The sequence below is a fragment of the Papaver somniferum genome, chromosome 9, assembly GCF_003573695.1.
Source record: "Papaver somniferum cultivar HN1 chromosome 9, ASM357369v1, whole genome shotgun sequence".
Taxonomy (NCBI): Eukaryota; Viridiplantae; Streptophyta; class Magnoliopsida; order Ranunculales; family Papaveraceae; genus Papaver; species Papaver somniferum.
In genome coordinates this window covers 202,874,555-202,897,606 of record NC_039366.1, presented here as the reverse complement: position 1 = coordinate 202,897,606, position 23,052 = coordinate 202,874,555, and the positions used below count along the sequence as shown (strand labels likewise).

The window sequence follows — 23,052 nt, the reverse complement described above, 5'->3', positions numbered from 1 at the left end:
TAATTTTTTTTTTCTTTTATTGTAAATTATAAACAAGATAGATGTTTTATTTTTATTTAATACCTTCACGCTAGCTAGAATATCATTAGGCCTTGTTCGTTTTTTAGTCAACACTTTTACTAGCTTATTTTCTTCGGGGTTGAGCCTTGCCGGATAAGGATGATTAAGCAAACTCTTTGGGATAAGATGGTTATGATAACCCGATTTAACTTCACTCATATACCACACTTTATTTTCTTGGTTGAAATCAAATTGAAGTTTAAAAGGACACCCGGTCTTCTTTGTATGAATAACTTTCTTTTTCCTCGAGGTCTTTGGTTGATACTCATAAACTTTTCTTTGATGAATCTCATATTTCCCACTAGACTCGCAAACCATTTGAAAATTGTATTTTTTAACTTATTTATTTTGGACTATGATACACTTCTTCTTCAACCCTTTTTCTCGAGCCCACTTCTTTGCATCCTTTATATATTCCCATTCAAAGTTGTTGGCATAGTGAGCACTTGTATCTTCGGACAAAATATCCATATCTGCAGGTTGATATTCCATTGGTTCAGGTTAAAGATCGAGCTATAAATTTAAAAAATATTGCAAAGGATTAGAAAAATATGTATCTGAAAACATAAATATTCGGTTTAGAAACCAAACCGTAGACAAACATACAGTTGGGAACTCCAAACCGTAAATCACCCTGTGATTCACTAAGGTAGTTTTTCCAAGCCGTAGGCTTTTCTGGGATAACATACGGTTCGATTTCTAAACCGTAAAATCATAAATATCATTAAATGTTATTCATGCATCTATTGTGTGAAACATCACCGTAGGTAGCCTACAGTTTGGAGTTCATATTTCCCAAACCGTAGGTTCTTGAATCAAAATCTTCTACGGTTTGGAATTATGAAGATTCCATACCGTAAGACAATCTACGGTTTGGAAAGATGAATTTTCCAAACCATAAACTCTACCAACGGTTTGGTCGATAGTATTTCCAAACCGTATGTTGCTTACGATTCAGATTTGGGGGTTTTCAAAAAACAAAATAAAAGCCAACCTTCTACGTACTTTATGCGACTAAAAGAAAGAAAAATAATTGTTATTGGAGTTAATTTAGAGGTATACCTCACTCTATTGAGCATTTGTTTCTTGATATTCATCATCTTTGGGTTCTTCAAATTCAAAATAGTTTTCATATTCTTCATGTATAGGTTGAGCTTGTGGGTGGGCTACAAATTCTTGATTATCTATATGAGTTGAAGAATTTTTGTTTGATTTGGTAGATGAGGATTCACCTACCTCACTAATCTTACTAGAGCCACTTATTTGGATTGAGAAAACCTAAATTTCTAGATTTTTCTCAAACTTTTTCTTCTTTCTTCACTAATCCTGATATTGGGATTTTTAAAAACTAAGTATAAATCAAAATATTCATAGAGAACATTTTAGCCAATACATAAAATAGTTGGATAGGGGGTTTTACTGGTTACTATTTGGAAACCCATGTTTTTTCATTTTATGAGCCCTTGAAACTTTTTTCAGGAGCCCCTATAATAGGTTTCTTAAATATTAATAAAAGAAAAGAAATATTTAAGTATTAATAATTTTATCTAAATATTATTCGTCTTGTTAGTATTTATAGCCGTTTATAAATAAAACCCTTGAGAGCTGAGACTTCAAAGCAAGAGAGAGATGAAACAAATAAAGGCGAAGAATTGAGAAAATTGAATATGGAAAGCCAAATTCACTGGATACGGATGAAATCCAATTGGAACTCCTTCATTCACTACAGATGGAAGGAAACCCCTTTTGAAAATTCAACCTTTCCCCAATTGAATCATGGAACAATCAAGGTAATGGGTTACTTGTAATGGATTCACACATCTCTCATCAAATTGAAATGGAAAACCCTTAATTTCAACCTTTTCCCATTAGTAAATTGCTGCTTTTTGATTTGGAGTTTTGAGAATAAACAGATTTTTAGGACTTCTAGGTCACCCTAATTGAATACTGTAACTAAAATGGGTTCTTTGTAATGAATCACACACCTCTCATTAAAGTGAGATGGAAAACCCTTAATTTCAACCTTTCCCCAATTGGAACTGAAGAAACATCCTAGAAATATCAATCAACTCACAATAATCTTAATCGACTAGCGAAACAAGATATTGTGGAATCACAAACGATGAGACGAAAATGTTTGTGACTAATTTCCTATCTTGCTTGACGGAAACATTAATCTCAATCCAATCCTTACGATTGTACTCAAATACGATAGAAACAACAAGATCAGATCACACAACTATATAGAAGATAGTCAGGCCTGGCTTCATAATCCCAATGAAGTCTTCAAGTCGTTAACCTACAGGGTATCGATAGAAACCTAAGGTTAAAGGTGAATCGACTCTATCATACAAATAGTATAACAAATGAGGTATGGGGATTAGGTTTCCCAGTTGTTAGACTTTTCCTTTATATAGTCTTCAAATCAGGGTTTGCAATCTAAGTTACCTTGGTAACAAAGCATTCAATATTCACCGTTAGATGAAAACCTGATTAGATTCAAGCTAATATATTTCAACCATTAGATCGAACTTAGCTTGTTATACACACATGAAATGCAACTTCATTTAGGTTTGAGTAACCGTACCTAAATATGTACAAGCTATTGGTTCAACAATAGTTAACTATAGGTTAGCCATATGAGCAATTTCATATCAACCTTATTCTTCTTACCACAACTAGTTCAAATGACTGAAATAAACTAGTTAGAGAGTTGTTCAATTACTTAGATCTCATAGAAGTATACAAGAAACAATCGAAACAAAATCAATATTGATTCACTCAAATCGATTCATGAACATTATAGCCACGGTTTGCAAAGATTGCATTCCTTAATATATAAATATCTTAGTTCACGAATTAAACTGTTTTTAGAAAATAACCTTCTTAAGTACGCATACCTGGTACGCATACTTAAGTACCCGGATTAAGTTTTTTTCAGTTCACAAACTCCAGCAGAAATTCACGGGATGTGAACTCTTTAGTTCCGATTATCCTGAGCAGCAAAGTATGCATACTTTGGTTCATGGATTTTGGACTTATACAAGTATGAGTTATCACACAATGCTTATATCCAATCATGGTTATATATTCTAAACTCCTATTTCAATCATTAAAGCATTCTTAAAGGACGTTATATAATTGTTGTTCACAAACTATTTTTCGTTAAAGAGATTTTCAAGTAACTGAAACAAATATGACTTTCATCACTAGTAAAGATGAACTTGGCCAAAGGAAAGCTTACCAACACATATTTCAAAAAATAGATAAGCGAGATAAACTCAGCTCGAAATAGTATATGTGTATAATCATAGTCTATATAACAATACGACTTTTGTCTCAAGATAGGAGACAAAGTAGACTTTTGAGTGACAGATAAGTTCAAGTCTCCACATACCTTTTTTTCGATGAAGTTCCACCAGTTCTTTGAGTAGTTCTTCGTCTTTGCATGATGAACGCCGTGGAGTCTAGAGCTCAACTACACTTTCTATCCTGGTCTGAGACTTAGCTATTAGTAGACTAGAAATCAAGACTTATATTTTTGGCAACTAAACTTGACAAACAAGCTTGATATAACAGCGCTTGTGAGTTCGACCGAGCAGTGCTTTAACGACATGGTGTGCAGAAAATCGAGTTAGAAGGCAGTCCTCCGTAAAGGTGGATGTCGTAACCTTTTGGGCAAGGGTATACAACAAATATAGGCAAGAGTTTGAGAATTATAATGAAAGAAGTGTTCAAAAAATTCATGATAGGAACCAAGTCATCGAAAATGCGATACTTTCTTATTTAGCTATCCAGAAACCGATTTTTAATGCTACCCACTTTAGATACTCGATTAAAAAAATTGTAAGTATTTTTGTGGTTTATTTTACGTGATCCATGTTGTTTGATCTTCCTACTAAACACCACTAACGAAGTAAGTTTGTGTTTTGTTTTTGTAGCATGAAGTCGTGAAAACGCGCTACTTGGAGGAAAATGGGGAAACATTCGCATTCAATACAAGCTATCAATTCATGGTCTCCAAAATCCCGGAGTATGCCTCGGACTTCATGGAGGGTGGATCGGACTTGGATTCCTTCGACGAAGATTGATGGTTTTAAAGGTTTTTGTGTAGGTTTTGTGGGTATATCTCTATGTAAACCCTCACGAGACTATAACTCGTCCACTAGGGTCGCCTAGGGGTTTAAAGGCTTGAAGCATGTGCTAAATGCATCCTACAATAATGAAATGAATGAAAAAGAAATTCATATAAAAAGACAAAAATCGTTTTATATATGTCACATAAAATCCCGATTATGACAATCGTATTATATATATGCCAAAGTCAACCGATTATGGAAGTGTATGTTAATTTTGGAAACACAAATCCAAAATCGATTTACAAGTGCATGAACATAAACCGATTCTAGGTACTGTTTACGAGAAAAAAAATCAAAAAATTTAAGTTGTTTGATGTTTCGAAGAACTCTTTAACAATAGTTGATCTCAGATCAAAAACATATTAACAACTAATACGATTTATTAATGCTAATTAATCAGGGATAAAATAGATACTTAGGTAATTGTTGGATAAGGGGTGGTGTGAAAATTATTTCTAATAACATTTTTTTGTCATCTAGTAATATGACCCAACTTAGCTAGAAAAAAATTGTCAATATCTAAATATTAATACTCGTTTTGTTAGTATATCAAAGAGTTATATCTCAATTTCCCGATTCAATACTTACTCGAGCAAATAGAAATCTGCGAGTCTAATTGAACACAAGATAAATCACTTGAACGGTACCAAAGACCAATGTTCAAGGATCAATCAATTTCAATCAAAAACCAAAGGTTGGATTTCCCAATTGATTGATTTAATGCACAACCTATGATATTTCAATTATATAACAAAATATAATGCGGAAAATAAATAACACAAACACCAGAAATTTTTTTAACGAGGAAACCGCAAATTCAGAAAAATACCGGGACCTAGTCCAGATTGAATATACACTATACTAAGACGTTACAGACACTAGCCTACTACAAACTAACTTCGGTCTGGACTGTAGTTGAACCCCAATCAATCTCACACTGATCCAAGGTACATTTGTGCTCCCTACGTTTCTGATCCCAGAAGGATACTACGTACTTGATTCCCTTAGTTGATCTCACTCACAACTAAGAGTTGCTACGACCCAAAGTCGAAGACTTTAACACACAAATCTGTATCACACAGAAAAGTCTACAGGAATAGATAAATCTGTCTCCCACAGAAATACCTACGATTTTTTTTCGTCTTTTGATAAATCAAGGTGTACATGAACCAATTGATATACCAGACTTATATTCCCGAAGAACATCCTAGAAATATCAATAAACTCACAATAATCTTAATCGACTAGCGAAACAAGATATTGTGGAATCACAAACGATGAGACGAAGATGTTTGTGACTACTTTTCTATCTTGCCTGTCGGAAAAATTAATCTCAAGCCAATCCTTATGATTGTACTCAAATACGATAGAAACAACAAGATCATATCACACAACTATATAGAAGATAGTCAGGCATGGCTTCATAATCCCAATGAAGTCTTCAATTCGTTAACCTACAGGGTCTCGATAGAAACCTAAGGTTAAAGGAGAATCGACTCTAGCGTACAACTAGTATAACACATGAGGCACATGGATTAGGTTTCCCAGTTGTTAGAGTTCTCCTTTATATAGTCTTCAAATCAGGGTTTGCAATCTAAGTTACCTTGGTAACAAAGCATTCAATATTCACCGTTAGATGAAAACATGATTAGATTCAAGCTAATATCTTTCAACCGTTAGATCGAACTTAGCTTGTTATATACACATGAAATGTAACTTCATTTAGGTTTGAGTAACCGTACCTAAATGTGTACAAGCCGTTGGTTCAACAGTAGTTAACCATAGGTTAGCCATATGAGCACTTTTATATCAACCTTATTATTCTTTATCAAAACTAGTTCAAATGACTCAAATAAACTAGTTACATAGTTGTTCAATTACTTAGATCTCATAGAAGTATACAAGAAACAATCAAAACAAAATAAGTATTGATTCAACATTATAGCCACGGTTTGGAAAGATTGCATTCCTTAATATATAAATATCTTAGTTCACGAATTAAACTGTTTTTAGAAAATAACCTTCTTAAGTACGCATACTTGGTACGCATACTTAAGTACCCGAATTAAGTTTTTTTTTTAGTTCACAAACTCCAGCAGAAATTCATGGGATGTGAACTCTTTCGTTCCGGTTATCATGAGCATAAAAGTATGCATACTTTGGTTCATGGATTTTGGACTTATACAAGTATGAGTTATCACACAATGATTATATACAATCATGATTATATATTCTTAACTCTCATTTCAATCATTGAAACATTCTTAAAGGACGTTATATAGTTGTTCTTCACAAACTATTTTTCGTCAAAACGATTTTCAAGTAACTGAAAGAAATATGATTTTCATCACTTGTAGAGATGAAGTTGGCAAAAGCGAAAGCTTACCAACACATATTTCGAGAAATGGATAAGCGAGATAAACTCAACTCGAAATAGTACATGTGTATAATCATAGTTTATATAGCAATACGACTTTTGTCTCAAGATATGATATAAAGTAGACTTTTGAGTGACATATAAGTTCAAGTCTCCACATACATTTTTGTTAATGAAGTTCCACCAGTTCCTTGAGTAGTTCTCCGTCTTTGCATGATGAACGCCGTGGAGTCTAGAGCTCAACTACACTTTCTATCCTAGTATGAGACTTGGCTATTAGTAGACTAGAAATCAAGACTTATAGTTTTGGCAACTAAACTTGACAAACAAGCTTGGTATAGCAGCACTTGCGAGTTCGACCGAGCAGTGCTTTAACGAAATGGTATACAAAAACTCGAGTTAGAAGGCAGTCCTCTGCAAAGGTGGATGCCGTAACCTTTTGGGCAAGGGTATACAACAAACATAGGCAAGAGTTTGGGAGTCCTAATGGAATAAGTGTTCAACAAATTCATGATTGGCACCAAGTCATCGAAAATGTGATACTTTCTTATTTAGCTATCCAAAAACCTATTTTAAATGCTACCCACTTTAGATACTCCATTAAACAATTTGTAAGTATTTTTGTGGTTTATTTTACGCGATCCATGTTGTTTGATTTTCCTACTAAGCACCACTAACGAAGTAAATTTGTGTTTTGTTTTTGTAGCATGAAGTCGTCAAAACGCGTTACTTGGAGGAAAAGGAGGAAGCATTCGCATTTGATGCAGCTATCAATTCATGGTCTCCAAAATCCCGGAGTATACCTCGGACTTCATGGAGGGTGGATCGGATTTGGAATCCTTTAACGAAGATTGATTGTTTTAGAGGTTTTTGTGTAGATTTTGTGGGTATATCTCTATGTAAACCCTCATGAGACTATAACTCGTCCACTAGGGTCGCCTAGGGGTTTAAAGGCTTGATGCATGTGCTAAATGCATCGTACAATAATGAAATGAATGGAAAAAAGATGAGATTTTTAACAAACTGCCACACTTGCAAATCCCGATTCAAGAAAATGCCACCGTTTTTTTCAGAGTTTATTAAATGCCACAACCGTTAGTTTTTCCGTAAGGACCTACAGACTTGGTATTTTTCGCTGACTCGGTCAAAATAATCTGTCGCGATTTACATATTTACCCTTGAAAACCCTATTATACTAGTGATGTTCTTGAGATGAGAAGAAACAATAGAGAAACGGGTTTGTGATGTTCTTGAGAGAAGACGGTGGAGAATTTCAGGGCGAAGTGGAACTTGAGTATGAGTGGGTTCTCGAAATCAGATGGGTTCAGAGATGAAGAAAAAGGGTTTGAAGAGCTTGTAAAGAATTAGAACATGGGTCTGTGATAGGGTGACCTCACTTGATTTTTAGGAATACTTCTTCCTCATATCCATCTCATTGCAGAATGAGAACCGTTTCTACAGCTGTTGATGAATTTTCATAATCGAAGTTGATTCCTTCTTATTTCTTTGAAGAATTTTCACATGTCGTTACTTCAACTCCTTTCGCTGTCGATGATGAAGAAGGTTCTCTCAGTTTAAGGTTGATTTCCACATACTTTCTTCATGAGAAAAATAATCTGTCGGTTGATGAGAGTTTACAGTACGAGAAAATGGTGAAAACTGATGTTATTGATGTCCTCAGCAAATTTCTAGGTACAACTTGTTTTCACTTCAAACTTTATGATTCTCGTTTTTTATCCGATCGAGATAAATGTTTTGGTAGATTGATTCTTCAATTACTTCTTAGCTTTGGGCATAAATCAGATTTTTCATCTGTGCAATCATTTCAATTTTTTTGTGTTAATGATCCCTAAGTTTATAATGAGAGGAAGCTGTTTGTTCATATAGCTAAGAGAAATAAAATTTTGATTCTCATATAGACTAGGGTATATGAACCTGAAATGGTGCAGGATTTCTTGGGTACACTGCCTGATAGTGTTTTGTGGATATGAAATGATGGTGGTTTTTGTTTCTATCCTTGTTTTGTTTACACTTGTTCTGTATTTGATCGTGGCAAGCAAATTGATCTTATTCGGGGAACTACTCATTATGTAGATAATTCCGAATTTTGTGTTGGTAGTTTTTGTTCATTGGTACTCAATGTATGCTACAATTCATGGGATATAGACAATATTGCTTTACTGTTTAAGTTAACGTTGGACGGTTGCAAGTTGTGTGAGACAATGTGGCATCCTAGTAAACCTCCCTGGTCTAGGTTAATACTTCCAACGACAAGGGTTAACGTAGCTGGTACTGCAAAGGAATTATTTACTCAACTACATCATAGTAGTAGGTGGCTAGCTGGGATTTCAATTCTTCATTTTTTGTCAGTGGGTGTTGGTCTTGAGCCACTGTGTAATGAAGCCTATATGCAAGCAACTGTATTATCTACTCAAGTGATTCGAGTTTCAAGTTCAGTTGGTAATCGTGTTGGATTTCATAAGTATGCCCAACGAAAGATTTTCACAGTTACTAGCAGATTGGTGAGTTGGTGACAGATTTGAGGGTGTATATGTCTTTTACTAAGTTGGATAACTACCACCTATGCACTAACTGATGGCAACAATTTTTTTTTTTGATGGAAAAGGTCAAATGTATGGCATTTAATAAACTCTTAAAAAAACGGTGACATTTTCTTGAACTGCAAATTGGAAGTGTGGCACTTTATTAAAATCCTCAAAAAAGATTCATATAAAAAGACAAAAATCGGTTTATATATGTCACATAAAATCCCGATTATGACAATCGTATTACACATATGTCAAAGTCAACCGATTATGGAAGTCTACGTTAATTTTGGAAACACAAATCCAAAATCGATTTACAAGCGCATGAACGTAAACCAATTCTAGTTACTGTTTACGAAAAAAATTTCAAAAAATTTAAGTTGTTTGATGTTTTGAAGAACTCTTTAATGATCTCATATCTAACACATAATTAACAATTAATATAATTTATTAATATTAATTAATTAGAAATAAGATAAATATTAGGTAATTATTGGATAAAGGATTGTGTGAAAATTATTTTTAATAATATTTTTTTTTCATCTAGTAGTAGGTCCCAATACTTAAATATTAATAAAAGAAAAGAAATATATAAATATTAATAAATTTTATCTAAATATTACTACTCGTTTTGTTAGTATTTATAGCCGTCTATAAATAAAACCCTTGAGAGCTGAGACTTCAAAGCAAGAGAGAGATGAAACAAATTAAGGCGAAGAATCGAGAAAATGGAAGATGCAAAGCCAAATTCACTGGATATGGATGAAATCAAATTGTAACTCCTTCATTCACTGCAGATGGAAGGAAACCCCTTTTGAAAATTCAAGGTAATGGGTTATCTGTAATGGATTCACACATCTCTCATCATATTGAAATGGAAAACCCTTAATTTCAACCTTTTCCCCAATAGGAACTGAAGACAAATCAAGGTATCCCCTTCTTAGTAATTTCTGCTTTTTGATTTGGAATTTTGAGAATAAATACATTTTTAGGACTTCTAGGTCACCCTAATTGAATAGTGCAACTAAAATGGGTTCTCTGTAATGAATCACACATCTTTCATTAAATTGAAATGGAAAACCCTTAATTTCAACCTTTCCCCTAGAGGAACTGAAGAAAAATCAAGGTAAATTTCTGCTTTTTGATTTGGAATTTTGAGAATAAATACATTTTTAGGACTTCTAGGTCACCCTAATTGAATAGTGTTAACTAAAATGGGTTCTCTGTAATGGATTCACACATCTCTCATTAAATTGAAAAGGAAAACCCTTAATTTCAACTTTCCCCAATTGGACATCAAGGCAACTACTCTTAATTTCAATTCTACAAAAATGATAAACCACTATTTCATAAACAGAATGTGAGTCAAATAATATCTCACTTGTAAACAATATTCATTCATTGTAACTAGCATCTCATTAGTTTTACATTATCACTTCAAAGCTTATATTTTCAGACAGTTTTTTCTACCATCTCATGAAATTGTTTGTCACTTGCAACTGGACATAGCATAGCATATTAGTAATGATGAAATTCTCAAACTTTCTCTGTTTGCTTTTAGGGTTATCCCTATGCATCTCACCAGCATCATTTATATCTTCTATCGAAGAAGATGAAAGTCTTGCTCCAGAGGTAATCTTCTTCTTGTTTTGTTATTACTATGTATTATTTTGCAGATGTTTTGTTACTGATCTTCTGGATTACTGATTTTATGTTTTTACAGTACGAGAAAGCTGCAGCTTTATTGAGCAGTCACGATCCTCAAATTGTTCTGGCCAAGGTAGATGCCAATCAAGAATTCAACAAGGCACTAGCTAATGAATTTAAGATTGTAAGAAGTAGACGAAAGAAGATAACGGACTACAAGGGTCCAAGATTAGCAGGAGGTATGGTTGAATACTCGAAGAAACAAGTTGGCCCGGCATCAGCTGCTATAGATTCCGTGGAAGATGCTAGTAATCTCATTAGAAATCCTCTGTCAATTATCTCCAATCCTGCAGAATATGATTTCTTGGTTGCCAAGGACGGATCTGGTAATTTCAGTAGTATACAAGAGGCTGTAGACCATTCTCCGACAAGAAGCTTTAAAAGAACCGTAATTCGCATCAGACAAGGTGTTTATGTTGAAAATATCGTCATCCCGAAAGAGAAAATTAATCTTTATTTCGTAGGAGACGGGAGAGATGTTACAATCATATCAGGGAACAGAAATCAGGTTCATGGGTATACTATAATGACTTCTGCAACAGTTGGTAAGTATCATCTCTCTAATGGCAGTTTCAAATTGCTTTTTAGGCTAAAGCTTTTTTCCGTTATTACTGTCACTTTGTGAAGGAGATTAGGAATATGACATTAAATGCATGCCCTTTGGTTTCATTAATTGGTATCACTGTTTGGTGCATACTGATGTGATCTTTAGTCTTTAGTTACTTGTGAGATATGTAGGATTAAGTGGAATTTCGTCGTTTCGAGGGTACTTTTGGAAGATGATTATCATGAATTCACTTTTTAGTATTTTAGCAGGGGATTGTTTGTTTGTGAAAATCTGTCTGATATGATTACCTTCCTAAACATTCATTTAATCCACAAATTTATAAACTTTAAAACAAAAGACAGAGAAAGTTCAGTAGCAAATAGTCTAATGGATGTTTCCCTTTTCTTTTTTAATAGATCATGTGTGAGTAATATAGTTATGAACCTGATTGATATCAAGGGTGCTGTGGAATACTTTTATCACGGGGGTATCTTTATGCTTCTTTTATTCACTGATCCCATCACATGATCGTGAAAAATATTTTCTCTATTGTATTGCCCTCTTTGTTCATTAGTTGGTATCAATTACTTGCTGTCTTTAGTATGATCATTAGTTTTTGGACTCTTTATTGTATCCGTTGGCTATGTATGGACATTTTCAAGGGTATTGTGGAACATGTCTAGGGTAAATTTGCTTGTAGTGTTTGAACAGTTCTTTTAGGGAGTTGTCTGTTTGAAGATCTGCCTGGAATGCGTGTCTTGTTTAGTATCATTTTGTTTAGACTCTTTACTGCATCCGATGGATATGTGTGGACATTTTCAAGGGTATTTTGGAACAAGTCTAGGGTAAATTTGCTTTTAGTGTTCCAACATTTGTTTAATCCAGTTAGTATCAACTTGTTAGTAAGAAAAATCTGTTGTCATCCATCATTAAGTAACATGAGGAAATAGAAGTTGATAATAAGTCATGAAAGCTTGAGTGTTATGTTTGTTTCTGTTAATCTTATCTTATGAAGGTTTAGGAGCTGAAATTCCAACAGAGATATCACTCGGATAACCTCTATTTTTGATTGATTTCAGGGGTAGAGGGTGATGGATTTTTAGCTCGAGACATAACGTTTGAAAACACTGCCGGACCAGCAAATTTTCAAGCCGTTGCATTGAGGATTAACGCGGATGCATCAGCGGTTTACCGTTGCAACATCAACGGATACCAAGACACGTTGTTCGTTCAATCCTTTCGACAGTACTTTAGAGAGTGCAATATTTCAGGAACCATAGATTTTATCTTTGGAGATTCTGCTGTAGTCTTTCAACAATGTAATATTATAACAAGGTTACCGAGTCAAGGACAGTATAATGCGATAACTGCATCTGGTAGGGTAAATCCTGATGGTAAGGGTGGAATTGTAATACAGAACTGCTCGATTTTAGCCTCGGAAGATTTGAAGCAGAGCAATTATACCGTGGAGACCTACTTAGGAAGGCCATGGAAGGCATGTGCAAGAACTGTAATAATGAAATCCTACTTGGATAATTTAGTTCATCCCAAGGGTTGGATTGAATGGGAACATAATTCAAGTTCTGTAGATTCATTGTGGTATGGTGAGTATAGGAATACGGGACCGGGGGCTAAGAATGATAGCCGGGTTGAGTGGAAGAATTATCACAAGGTGATGAGTATTGATGAAGCTTTTTCCTTTACTGTCTCAGAGTTCATAGCTGGAAACGAATGGTTGGATTCCACTGGATTTCCATATCAAACCGGGATTTAGGTTTCGGTATAGGTAGTCCCTATAGCTTAGGACTAGTGGATTCGATGATCGAAGTTTACTCTTTCACTTTGCTACTTTGAAATTTCATATTTCACTATTGATGTAGTTCATATTTCCTCAGTTTAATGGTGTGCTGGTAATTTTACGTGTCTTAACAAGGAAATTCAATATATACATTTTTTAATAATTTCTCTGTCACCATTGATTCCTCTTGCATTCTTGATTTTACTGTGCAAGTATGCCCTGTAGATCTTGCAGTGACTTGCTACAATGCTTCTATTCAGGTTTAGGGCAAAAATTTAGGGGAAAACTTAGGTCTTTATTATGGATTCTAGTCTTCAAGAGGTTGTGTTATCGTTCTTGCTAATTATTTGTAGGGCGGGGACTGGACCCCAAGTATTATAAAACTTTCTCTACTTAGGGATTTGTTAAATGGTGGATATGTATGTATAGTTTCTGGAAGGTCGGCAACTATTCTATATTATCGAGCAAGGTCTGTTTTGCGATAAAGATGGTTTTGCTATATATGCAGGATTCACCACAAGTCATTGTATGCCAGTAAGATTATTATTTGGTTGCAGTGAGGTTGGCAGCTTCGAGGTCTGATCTTGTTTTCTTTTGCTTTCAATTTGTTTTGTGTTATAATCCCAGGAGTATAAGACTCTATGTAGCTAGCTAATTGGAAAGTGAAATACTGGGTTCCAGTTTTCAATATTTCAGGGTGGTTGTTGGTCTATCTGTGTTGGTTTCTCCTTCTGCAGATTGGCTGACTTAGTGACTTGTTTTAGCTTTTTGTGCTGATATGTATATGGTGTTCTGTGCAAGTTTCTTTTTTCTAGCTCATTTTGTTTATTTATGCATTGCCCCTTCGTTAACATGATTGCTATGCTGGAATTTCGCATATATGCGCATTGCCAACATAGCCGCCTGTTGGTTTATTATTGAAAACAACACTAATTGGAATATTTTGCTTCTACGATAATTATTAAAAGTGTGCAGATTTGGTGCAGAAGGGAAAAACAGATTCAAAAGGGCATTCGTTGGGTTTTTTGTGTTATGTTTGTTGACTTTGATGATATGAATTACAGAGCCTTTTTATTTCATGTTCTTTTGTAATTACTGTGTATTATATATCAGATGTGTTGTGAATGATCTTTTGGATTAGTCGACCTCCTCCGAGTGCCAGTTGATTTCATACTTTGGTCTGCAGGGGGTGCTCCTTCCTTTCTTTCGTTTTGGCACTATTGAGCCAAGGATGGGTGGTACTCTATCACTAGTAAGGAGGCACAAATCATCAGTACGAAGAATTAGTACCCTCTTTTTGAATTATAGTCTGCCTCGTGTTTGATTAAATTTCTGGTTGGTTAGCTTGAGTAACTAAAATATCATGATGGTCTATCTGTTCCTCCCAGGAAGCATGCGCTCGGCATGTATCTGATGGCCCAGCATATTGATGCATGCGTTGATTTCACTTTTAAGGAAGTAAGTTTCCTCCACCTCGTTTTTCATTTACAGCTATCAAATAATATTTGCTGTTAACCATTATATATAGGGTTTAACATTTTAATATATATGTCCTGACTGACTGACGGTAAACACCATCAATCTACTGTCAAGATGCCTTGCCTGTAAAACTGACGAGTGAAAGCAGGGCTCTTTGAGCTGTATCTCATTTCTTTTTAAGCTTAAAATTTTGTAATGAAGTTGTAATTGACATTTTCTTATGCAAGAGAGTTCTGTAAGTGTCGAGGAATGGTGGTAATGACACTTCGCCAAATGAGAATGTGGAGGATCCTCTTGACTTGCAATGTGTCCAGCAAAATTGGCAAATTGAGTTGACAAGTGAATGGTGGTGAAGAGGTGTTGGATAATGTTGCTGCTAAGGATGGTTTTAAGGAACAAACCTATACTAGAAGAAAGATATCTTGTAAGAAAAAATATCTGCATGTGCATGAAATCTCTCTCATCAAGAATCCGATTGGAAACCCTCAAAATTAGCTTGATTCATGATTATTTTTTTTCGATTTTTGTAGGGTTTCAAGTTTGTCATTCGTTGGGAGGAGATGCAGGATCAGGATTGATACCACATGACCACATAACTTGGAGTATTCTGGTACATATTCTGCACCTAAAACTAGTTCTATCAGAATCAAAGTTGGCAATACCCATGCTCCATTATTAAGATTCTCTTAACAATTTTAACCTTCTTGTAACTGCTCTTGACCATTTTATTTGTACAGAACAGCGTTGTAATTATATAATGGTCTCTGTTTTGGTCATTTGAAACTTGGACCACCTTCTATTTGCACAAACCGTTTAAACCCTATAACTATAACAATGAATTGTAATGTACTAGCTATTATGTTCGATTTATTTCTGTGGAGACGATGAGACATGAACTTCTCACCCTCTGAACACTTTTTCTTGTACAATTCATTGCTGTAATGGTTTTAGTTATGTGAATCTGAGACTTTTTCTGTTTGATTGGAATCTCCATTTGAGACTTAAGCCACCTTATATCTTTTAAAACACTTTTAATATCGTAACTATAAATCGAATGTACTCTACTCTATGATTATGACTTGAATTTTACCTGAGAAGAAAAAAACTGCTCAACCACCTGATTTTTCAACAACTTTTACAAACATTTTACTTTCAGGGAACTGATGCCTGAGCTGTTTTTTGGTTGGTTTGGATGTGATCAGTTGGAGGCTTGAACCATCTCATTTGTGGAGTAACATGCTGTCTTCGATACCTGATCAACTTAACTCTGATCTTCACAAGCTAACTGTTGACCTGGTTCCCTTCCCTCGTCTCTACTACTTTATGGTTGCTTTTGCACCTCTTACCTCTCTGGGGTCGCAGCAGTGCAGAACCCCAACAGTACCTTACTCAGCAAATCTGTGATGCCAAGAACATAAGGTGTGCTGCTGATCCTCGCCATGGTCGGTGTCTAACTGCTTCAGCTATGTTCCGCGGAAAGATGAGCAGTAAGGAAGTTGGTAAGCAGATTAACAATGTTCAGAACAAAATTTCGCTGTACATTGTTGAATGGATTCACCCAACAATATGAAGTCTACTGTTTGTGATATTCCACCAACAGGGTTTAAAATGGCATCTACATTTATTGGAAATTCGAATTCCACATCTATCCAAGAGATGTTCTGTAGAGTTAATGAGCAATTCACAAGGAATGTAGATATCATCTACATTTATTGGAATTCTGGAAAGTAATTGTGCAGAACATGGTATAGATGATGAAACATGAAGATGGTATCAAGGAGTTTCAGATCTTCAATTAGAAAGATTTAATGTTTATTATAATGATGAAGCTAGTTGTGGTAGATATGTACCAAGAGCTGTGTTAATGGATGTTGAACCTGGTATTATATATGGATTTACTTAGATCTGGTCCTTATGGTAAAATCTTAGACCTGGGATAACTGGGACGGCTGAAGGTCATTGTACTGAAGGTGCTATTCTGTTCTGGATGTTGTTTGTCAAGAGGCTCAGAGTTGTGATTGCTTACAAGGTATAATTCATTTTCATCTTATATCGATTGGAAATACTCAAAACTGATCTTGATTCATGATTATTTTTTTTTTGGACTTTTGTAGGGCTTCAAATGTCATTTTTTGAGAGGAGGAACAGGATCAGGAATGAAAACTTTACTTATATCAAAGATTAGTGAAGAATATCCAGATAGAATGATGCTTTACATTCTTGGTGTTTACGGAACCCAAGGTTTCAGATACTGTTGTGGAACCATATAACACTACTCTTTCTGTTCATCAACTTGTTGAGAATGCAGCTGAGTCTATGGTTTGAGATACTGAAGCTTTCTATGATATTTGCCTCAGAACACTCAAACTAACTACCACAAGCTGTAAGTATCATTTCTCTAACGGTGGTTTCAAATTGCTTGGCTAAAGCTGCTTTACATTATTACTGTCACTTTGAAATGGAGATTAGGAAAATGACATTAATGCATGCCCTTTAGTTTCATCAGTTGGTATTACTATTTGGTGCTTATATGTGATCTTTAGTCTTTAGTTGCTTGTGAATCTGTCGGATTAAGTGGTATTGATTTCGAGGGGATTTCCGAAAGATGATTGTTGTGAATGTACTTTTTGTGTTTTAGCAAGGAATTGATTGTTTGCAAAAATTTGTCTGAAATTATTGCCTTTTTTAGGAATAAACATTTGTTTAATCCACTAATTTATAGACTTTAAGCAAAAGACAGAAGTTCAGTAGCTAATAGTTTTAAGATATTATCCTTTTTTCTAGATTGGACCTTGATCATGTGTGTATGAACCTGACTGATATCAAGGGTGCTGTGGAATACTTCTGTTTTATGCTTGCCAAATTGCTAATAAGTAATAACTAGTTCAATGCCTTTCTGTGAGTTGTATAAGTATGAACCTGGTCCACTTTGGCGGTCAGGTGGTATCTAGCTGTCGTTTTGCAATGTCCTTGTGGTCACTGATTTGGGAAGAGCATCTGTCTATCAACCTTAACTCAAAAAATTAGAGTCATCTAGCCTATACCGAATTTTCACACTCTCCTCATCCCCATTAATTCGTCAACTGGATAAGGGTATGTTTCTAAAAGATAGTGAAACATAATGCTTTGCTCATTGAGAATTCTCTTTATTTTCTCTTTCACGGGCTCACCTAATTATACTGTACTTTTTGCCTCAATTACTTTCCTCTTCAAATATAGTAATCTTTTACCCGCAATTGCCTATTGCAATTTTGTCTTTTGATAAATGTGTCCTCTCTTGGGTCCAACCTAATTATGCTTTTTGTATCTGGTTATGATATTAGAATCCATCTTTAACAGATATTCAGGACGCTGATATTGGAATGTGCATTCTAGTGATAGACATAGTATGCAAACCTGAGAACCAAATGTGATCTACAACTGAATTTACTATATAAAGAACTAAACAACTACCTGAATTTAAATTTTAGGCAGATAATCAGTGTGAAATTATTGACCCACCTATTTCACCCAATATGTTTTCGCTACAACTAGTTTTAGCTTTAACTGGTCCTATATATTCTTGGATAAACATCTCAACCCGTGTTTTGATCCATAGATGGCAGTTCATCAATGATCATCTTAACCAACAGTTTGTAGTCATTGTTTGAGATAACTAGAATTGCTGCATCGTTTTAGCTGGCTTATACCGCACTTGCATCATTTGGTTCTGACCAACTTTGTTTTCACACTGAGATTGTACTAAGTTTCGTGTTGGAACTTTTAAGTTGGCGATTACCATTGGGCCTCTCCTAGTTGTGGGGTATAATACCACATGACTTGGAGTACTCTGGGATCAATTTTACACTTGAAATGAACTAAGTTCTATCAGAATCGAAGTTGGCAATACCCATGTTCCATTATTAGGACTCCTGAACAATATTAACCTCCTTGTAACTGCTCTTGACCATTGTTTTTGTACAAATCACTTTTGTAGTCTTTGTTTTGGTCTTTATTTGAAACTTGAACCACCTTTGTATTTGCACATACCTTCTAAACCCTATAATTGTGATTGTAGTGTACTCGGCATTTTTCGATTTATTTCTGTGGAGACAATGAGACATGAACTTCTCAACCTCTGAACATTTTTTTTTTTACATTTCATTGCTGCGTAATGGTTTTAGTTATGTTCATTTGAGACTTTTTGTTTTTGGTTAGAATGTTCATTTGAGACCTAGGGCAGCTTGTATCTGTAAAACCACTTTTAACATCCTAATTGTGAATTCAAATGTACTCAACTCTATGATTATGACTTGAAGTTCTTCTGGGGATGCTTACCCACCTGATTTTTGCAACAACTTTTATAAACATTTTGCTCTCTGGGAACTGATGCATGAGCTATTTTTTTTTTTAGGTTGGTTTGGATATGATCAGTTGGAGACTTGAACCATTCATTTCTACTACCATGAGTGGGGTAACATGCTGTCTTCGATTCCCTGGTCAACTTAACTCTGATCTTCGCAAGCTAGCTGTCAACCCGATTCCCTTCCCTCGTCTTTACATCTCTTTATGGTTGGGTTTGCACCTCTTACCTCTGGGGTCGCAGCAGTACAGAACCCTAACAGTGTCTGAACTTACTCAACAAAGCTAAGAACATAATGTGTGCTGCTGATCCTCGCCATGGTCTGTATCTAACTGCTTCATCTATGTTCCGCGGAAAGATGAGCATTAAGGAAGTTGGTGAACAGATGATTAACGTTCAGAACAAAAATTTGTTGTACATTCAGGACACAACTGCTGACAAGGAAGAATGAGTATTGAGGAAGAGAAGGAACCTCGAGAGGAGTGAAGTAAAAGAAGCGGTACAAGTAGTTTAGGAAATTCAATACGTTCTTCATCAATGCGAGAGCCGAGATACCCGTTGCCAAGAGTCGTTCGAAGTAGTTTAGGAAATTCTTGCTTGTTTCCTTCAGCTCCACCTCCTTCCTCTACCACCATCTGTCCTAGTATCCACTTGATGTTTGTGTCTCACGTTGTCTTTCAAGTTCAGACGAGTACTGGTATCTTGGCATGCAAGAGATACTTCAATTGTCATTACGCCTCCAGTTTTCATAGGTCAGGCGTAGTGGCATATATACCATTCCTAAAACATGTTATTGCAATTCATTTCCCTAATTTTCTTGTGAGATACTGTACATTCCTTATAATTTGCATACATCTCTTTGGTTGTGGATGGGTTATCTTCAATGAAGTGGTTTATCTTCAATCCTCGGAATGCAACTGTTGTATTTGTATATATGAAGGTTAATCTACAAGATTTTAAGCATTCCATTCTCAAGGCTATTCGCTTCTGTGAGGCCGCATGTTCATGCGTTATCTACTGATCCGAGAATTAAGAAATTTCCAAATAATTCATTCTTGAGCTGGATTTGTGGGTTTTGGATTGTTGCTCGGACTTTATTTGTACTTGCGGAAAATCCCACAACTACACCCGTTAAGATGACAAGTAGTGAGCACGTAGGCGATGTTATTTTTCTACTTTGTAAATAATTTGGTGGTGATTCGACACCGCATTCCCCCCCCCCCCCAAAATTAGTCGTTTATTTCTACTTAAGAATCAATAAATCATTTATTTGTTTGTTTTTTATTTTCTTTTTGTCAATTTTTTCAATTTATTTTGAAGTTACGTCTAATTTTAAGATATGTCTAACTTTCAAGAAGAATACATATAAAAATTTGGAGAAATATAAAAAAAATTGAAAAATAAAAATTTGATATCATTATTTGTGCTCATTGCGTAGCTAGTTTAAACGGCTTTCCGAATCTATAAGATTTACAAAAATTCTACCCGTAGTTTAAAAGATATGAGGTTTTTAAATATATAAAAAATGCATTTACTCTTATTTCCCTGAAATACCACTTCTTTAAAATCTAACGGCTGATAAGAAAGAGGAAGTCTAATGATCTAACGGATAATAACAATAGTTCGGACGGAATTCTATTTGTGAGATCTAACGGTGGAATTTTAAAGTTTGGAGATCCAACGGTTATATCTATTCGAGTTTTGTAATCCCCTTGTTGCCATTAAAAGGGGAGAGATAATAACACAAAGCCCAAGTCATGGAAGTTAACTCAAACATTAATGATATTATACACCACTTTGACAATAGTATGATCTTTCTCAAACACTTTGTATTGAATGTATGATGTTCACAACGATTACAAAGGTATTTGATACACAAAAATGGAAGAAGTAAAGCTTGAAGTGAACTTAAATGGCTTCTCTCTTTTCTCTATGAGTGTTTCTTAGCTCTCTTACTTGACTGAATTCTCCTATTTTTCTCTACCATTTGAATCCTTATATAGGCAAATATATCAGTAGAAGACAATTGAGGATCACATGTAAAATCTATGTTGGCTGATCTTATTTCAGTTTGTCTTATTCGCCAGGCTTTGGGGAGATGTCATTGTCTCTCACGCTGCTACTTCGTGTTCTTCTCGATGAATGTCGTGTGGTGGTCATCGTGTAACTGGTCCTCGCGCTTCTTTCTTGTTGTCGCATAATTTCTCTTCGCCTAAATTTCTCTTCTTCGTGTTGGTGGTTTTCTTAGCTAAGGCGAAGTTGTGGATTTCCTGTGTGCGATATTTTGCCCCTATATTTTCCCTCTTGTCGCGTTGTTCTTCTGCAAGTGGAATAATTCGAGAATCCTTAGTCAGTGCTTCATGTTTGGTCTTTGTCTCTTCATTTGTCTTGTTCAACTCGTTTCCGTATTCCCCGTACGTTATTACACGTGTTGTTGTTTCCTCTTTTTCCGGCGGTGCGTCTTTATTGCTTTTTCTCAAATAAATACCCCGAGGGGAGGAGAATTTTTTTTTTATCTCTCTCTTTCTCTTATGTCCTAGTTTCTTTTTCTTTTCTTGAGTTTTATAGCTTCCATGGCGGACTGTAGCAGGCTTCTTTCTGTTGTTGTTGCATCGTCTTTTCGGTGTGTCCTTGCCTCAACTTTTTCCGTCTTTGTGTTTTCCTAGGTCCTGTTTTGTTTCTCACTTTATCGTTTTTCTGTAGATCTAAATCTTGTTCTAACAGGTTAGTCAAGAATTCCGTAAGGGGTTTTCATCATGATTGGGGGCCTTCCAATGGTATATTTTTGTTCTTGTTTGTTTTCAGCATGACGGTATTTCCTCTCACTTGTTTGATACCAAATTTTATCCTCGGGTCACTCTTCGGAAAGGGCTATCCACCGATCCTATTGGAAGGGTCTGCTTTGTCGTTACGTGCATTTTAGTTTGGAGTCACCTTGTCGCGATGATGCTGATTACTTGGTGGTGATGTTGATTACTTTGCTGTTTGGGATCTCGTCCTAGCTTCTTGTGCGCCGTCGATGATGAGTCTTCTTCATAGTAGGAGAGTTTGGATGACGGTTCATATAGATGTGTTTGTGTGATTTTCCCTTTCTGTTAAAATTCCTCCATGTCTTCTTTCTTTGGGGTGTGTCATTACCTCGCGGTTATAACGCCTTCCTGTATTCAACTTTGGAAATATACATATATTTGAAATCGATGCTATTTATTTTTCTTTTGTATTTTAAACGCGAAATGTTTCTTTGGGTATCTGATTGGGGAGGTGGGAAGCATGCGAATATCATTATTCCCATACTTTCCTCTGTTTCCCACCTTCGCATGAAGATATTTTTCCTATGTAATAATATGAGTTTTTGTGTGTGCTGACCATATGATGTCGTGGTGAGGAATAGTTACGATCTAGGTTCATGCGAAAGTCATTATAGTGCCAGGTTAAATCGTGTTTGTTTCTTATCATACCGCTGTTGCATGCGAGGTTATGCCATCTTTTTGGGTTTTGATGTATGCATGAAGCCAATCTTTATGATATTATAATTAGGTATGCTATGTGTGGCATTATGATATCTATCTTATATGCGTTATGATGAGTAAATTCCTCAGTTCGTAGTCTGAAAAATACTTAACTCGCAAAGGTAGTGTTTCCTTCGTGTTCCCGCGCGACTTTCCCATTGCCTCTGCTCCTTTACGCTCCTTGTATTTGCACAGACTTATAGGTCTTATTTGCCTCCTAAGTAAGGTCTTATTGTCTCCCCACATAGAGAACTTAAAGGACTTATGTTCGCCTTGGGTAGGGTCTTCAACATTGGGCAACGAAATCTCAGTCTCACGTGCTCTTGCGAGTCATTGGCCATCGATCTCGCCTTATATGTATTAGTATTTTTACCTCCACAGGTTACTTATGCGACAATATACCAGCTGTTAGGTACTCCCGTGAGTTGGAAAGCCCCAGCATATTGCCGTCTTTGGTACTATTAAGCTCCCTAATGGAGGGCGTCGTCCATTTATATTCCACCTGAATCGCCCTTTAAGGGAGGTCACCCCTAACCATTTCAGTTGGG

At 35.6% G+C, this 23,052-nt stretch overlaps 1 protein-coding gene, 1 long non-coding RNA gene and 1 pseudogene across 2 annotated transcripts; all 3 read left to right on the top strand.

Annotated features, from left to right (window-relative positions):
• The first annotated feature begins 10,224 nt into the window (after positions 1 to 10,224).
• LOC113310515 (pectinesterase-like) lies at positions 10,225 to 13,276 on the top strand. The gene is made up of 4 exons (XM_026559209.1): positions 10,225 to 10,248; positions 10,684 to 10,754; positions 10,846 to 11,374; positions 12,456 to 13,276. Exons 3-4 carry the CDS (start codon positions 11,011 to 11,013, stop codon positions 13,148 to 13,150), a joined length of 1,059 nt encoding a protein of 352 aa, XP_026414994.1. The 5' UTR covers positions 10,225 to 10,248; positions 10,684 to 10,754; positions 10,846 to 11,010; the 3' UTR covers positions 13,151 to 13,276.
• Positions 13,277 to 14,640: 1,364 nt separating this feature from the next.
• Positions 14,641 to 16,322, top strand: LOC113310516. The gene is made up of 3 exons (XR_003341181.1): positions 14,641 to 15,077; positions 15,184 to 15,263; positions 15,856 to 16,322. It is a non-coding gene; the product is annotated as an uncharacterized LOC113310516 (long non-coding RNA).
• Positions 16,323 to 16,325: 3 nt separating this feature from the next.
• Positions 16,326 to 21,918, top strand: LOC113313101 (annotated as a pseudogene).
• The last annotated feature ends 1,134 nt before the right edge of the window (positions 21,919 to 23,052 follow it).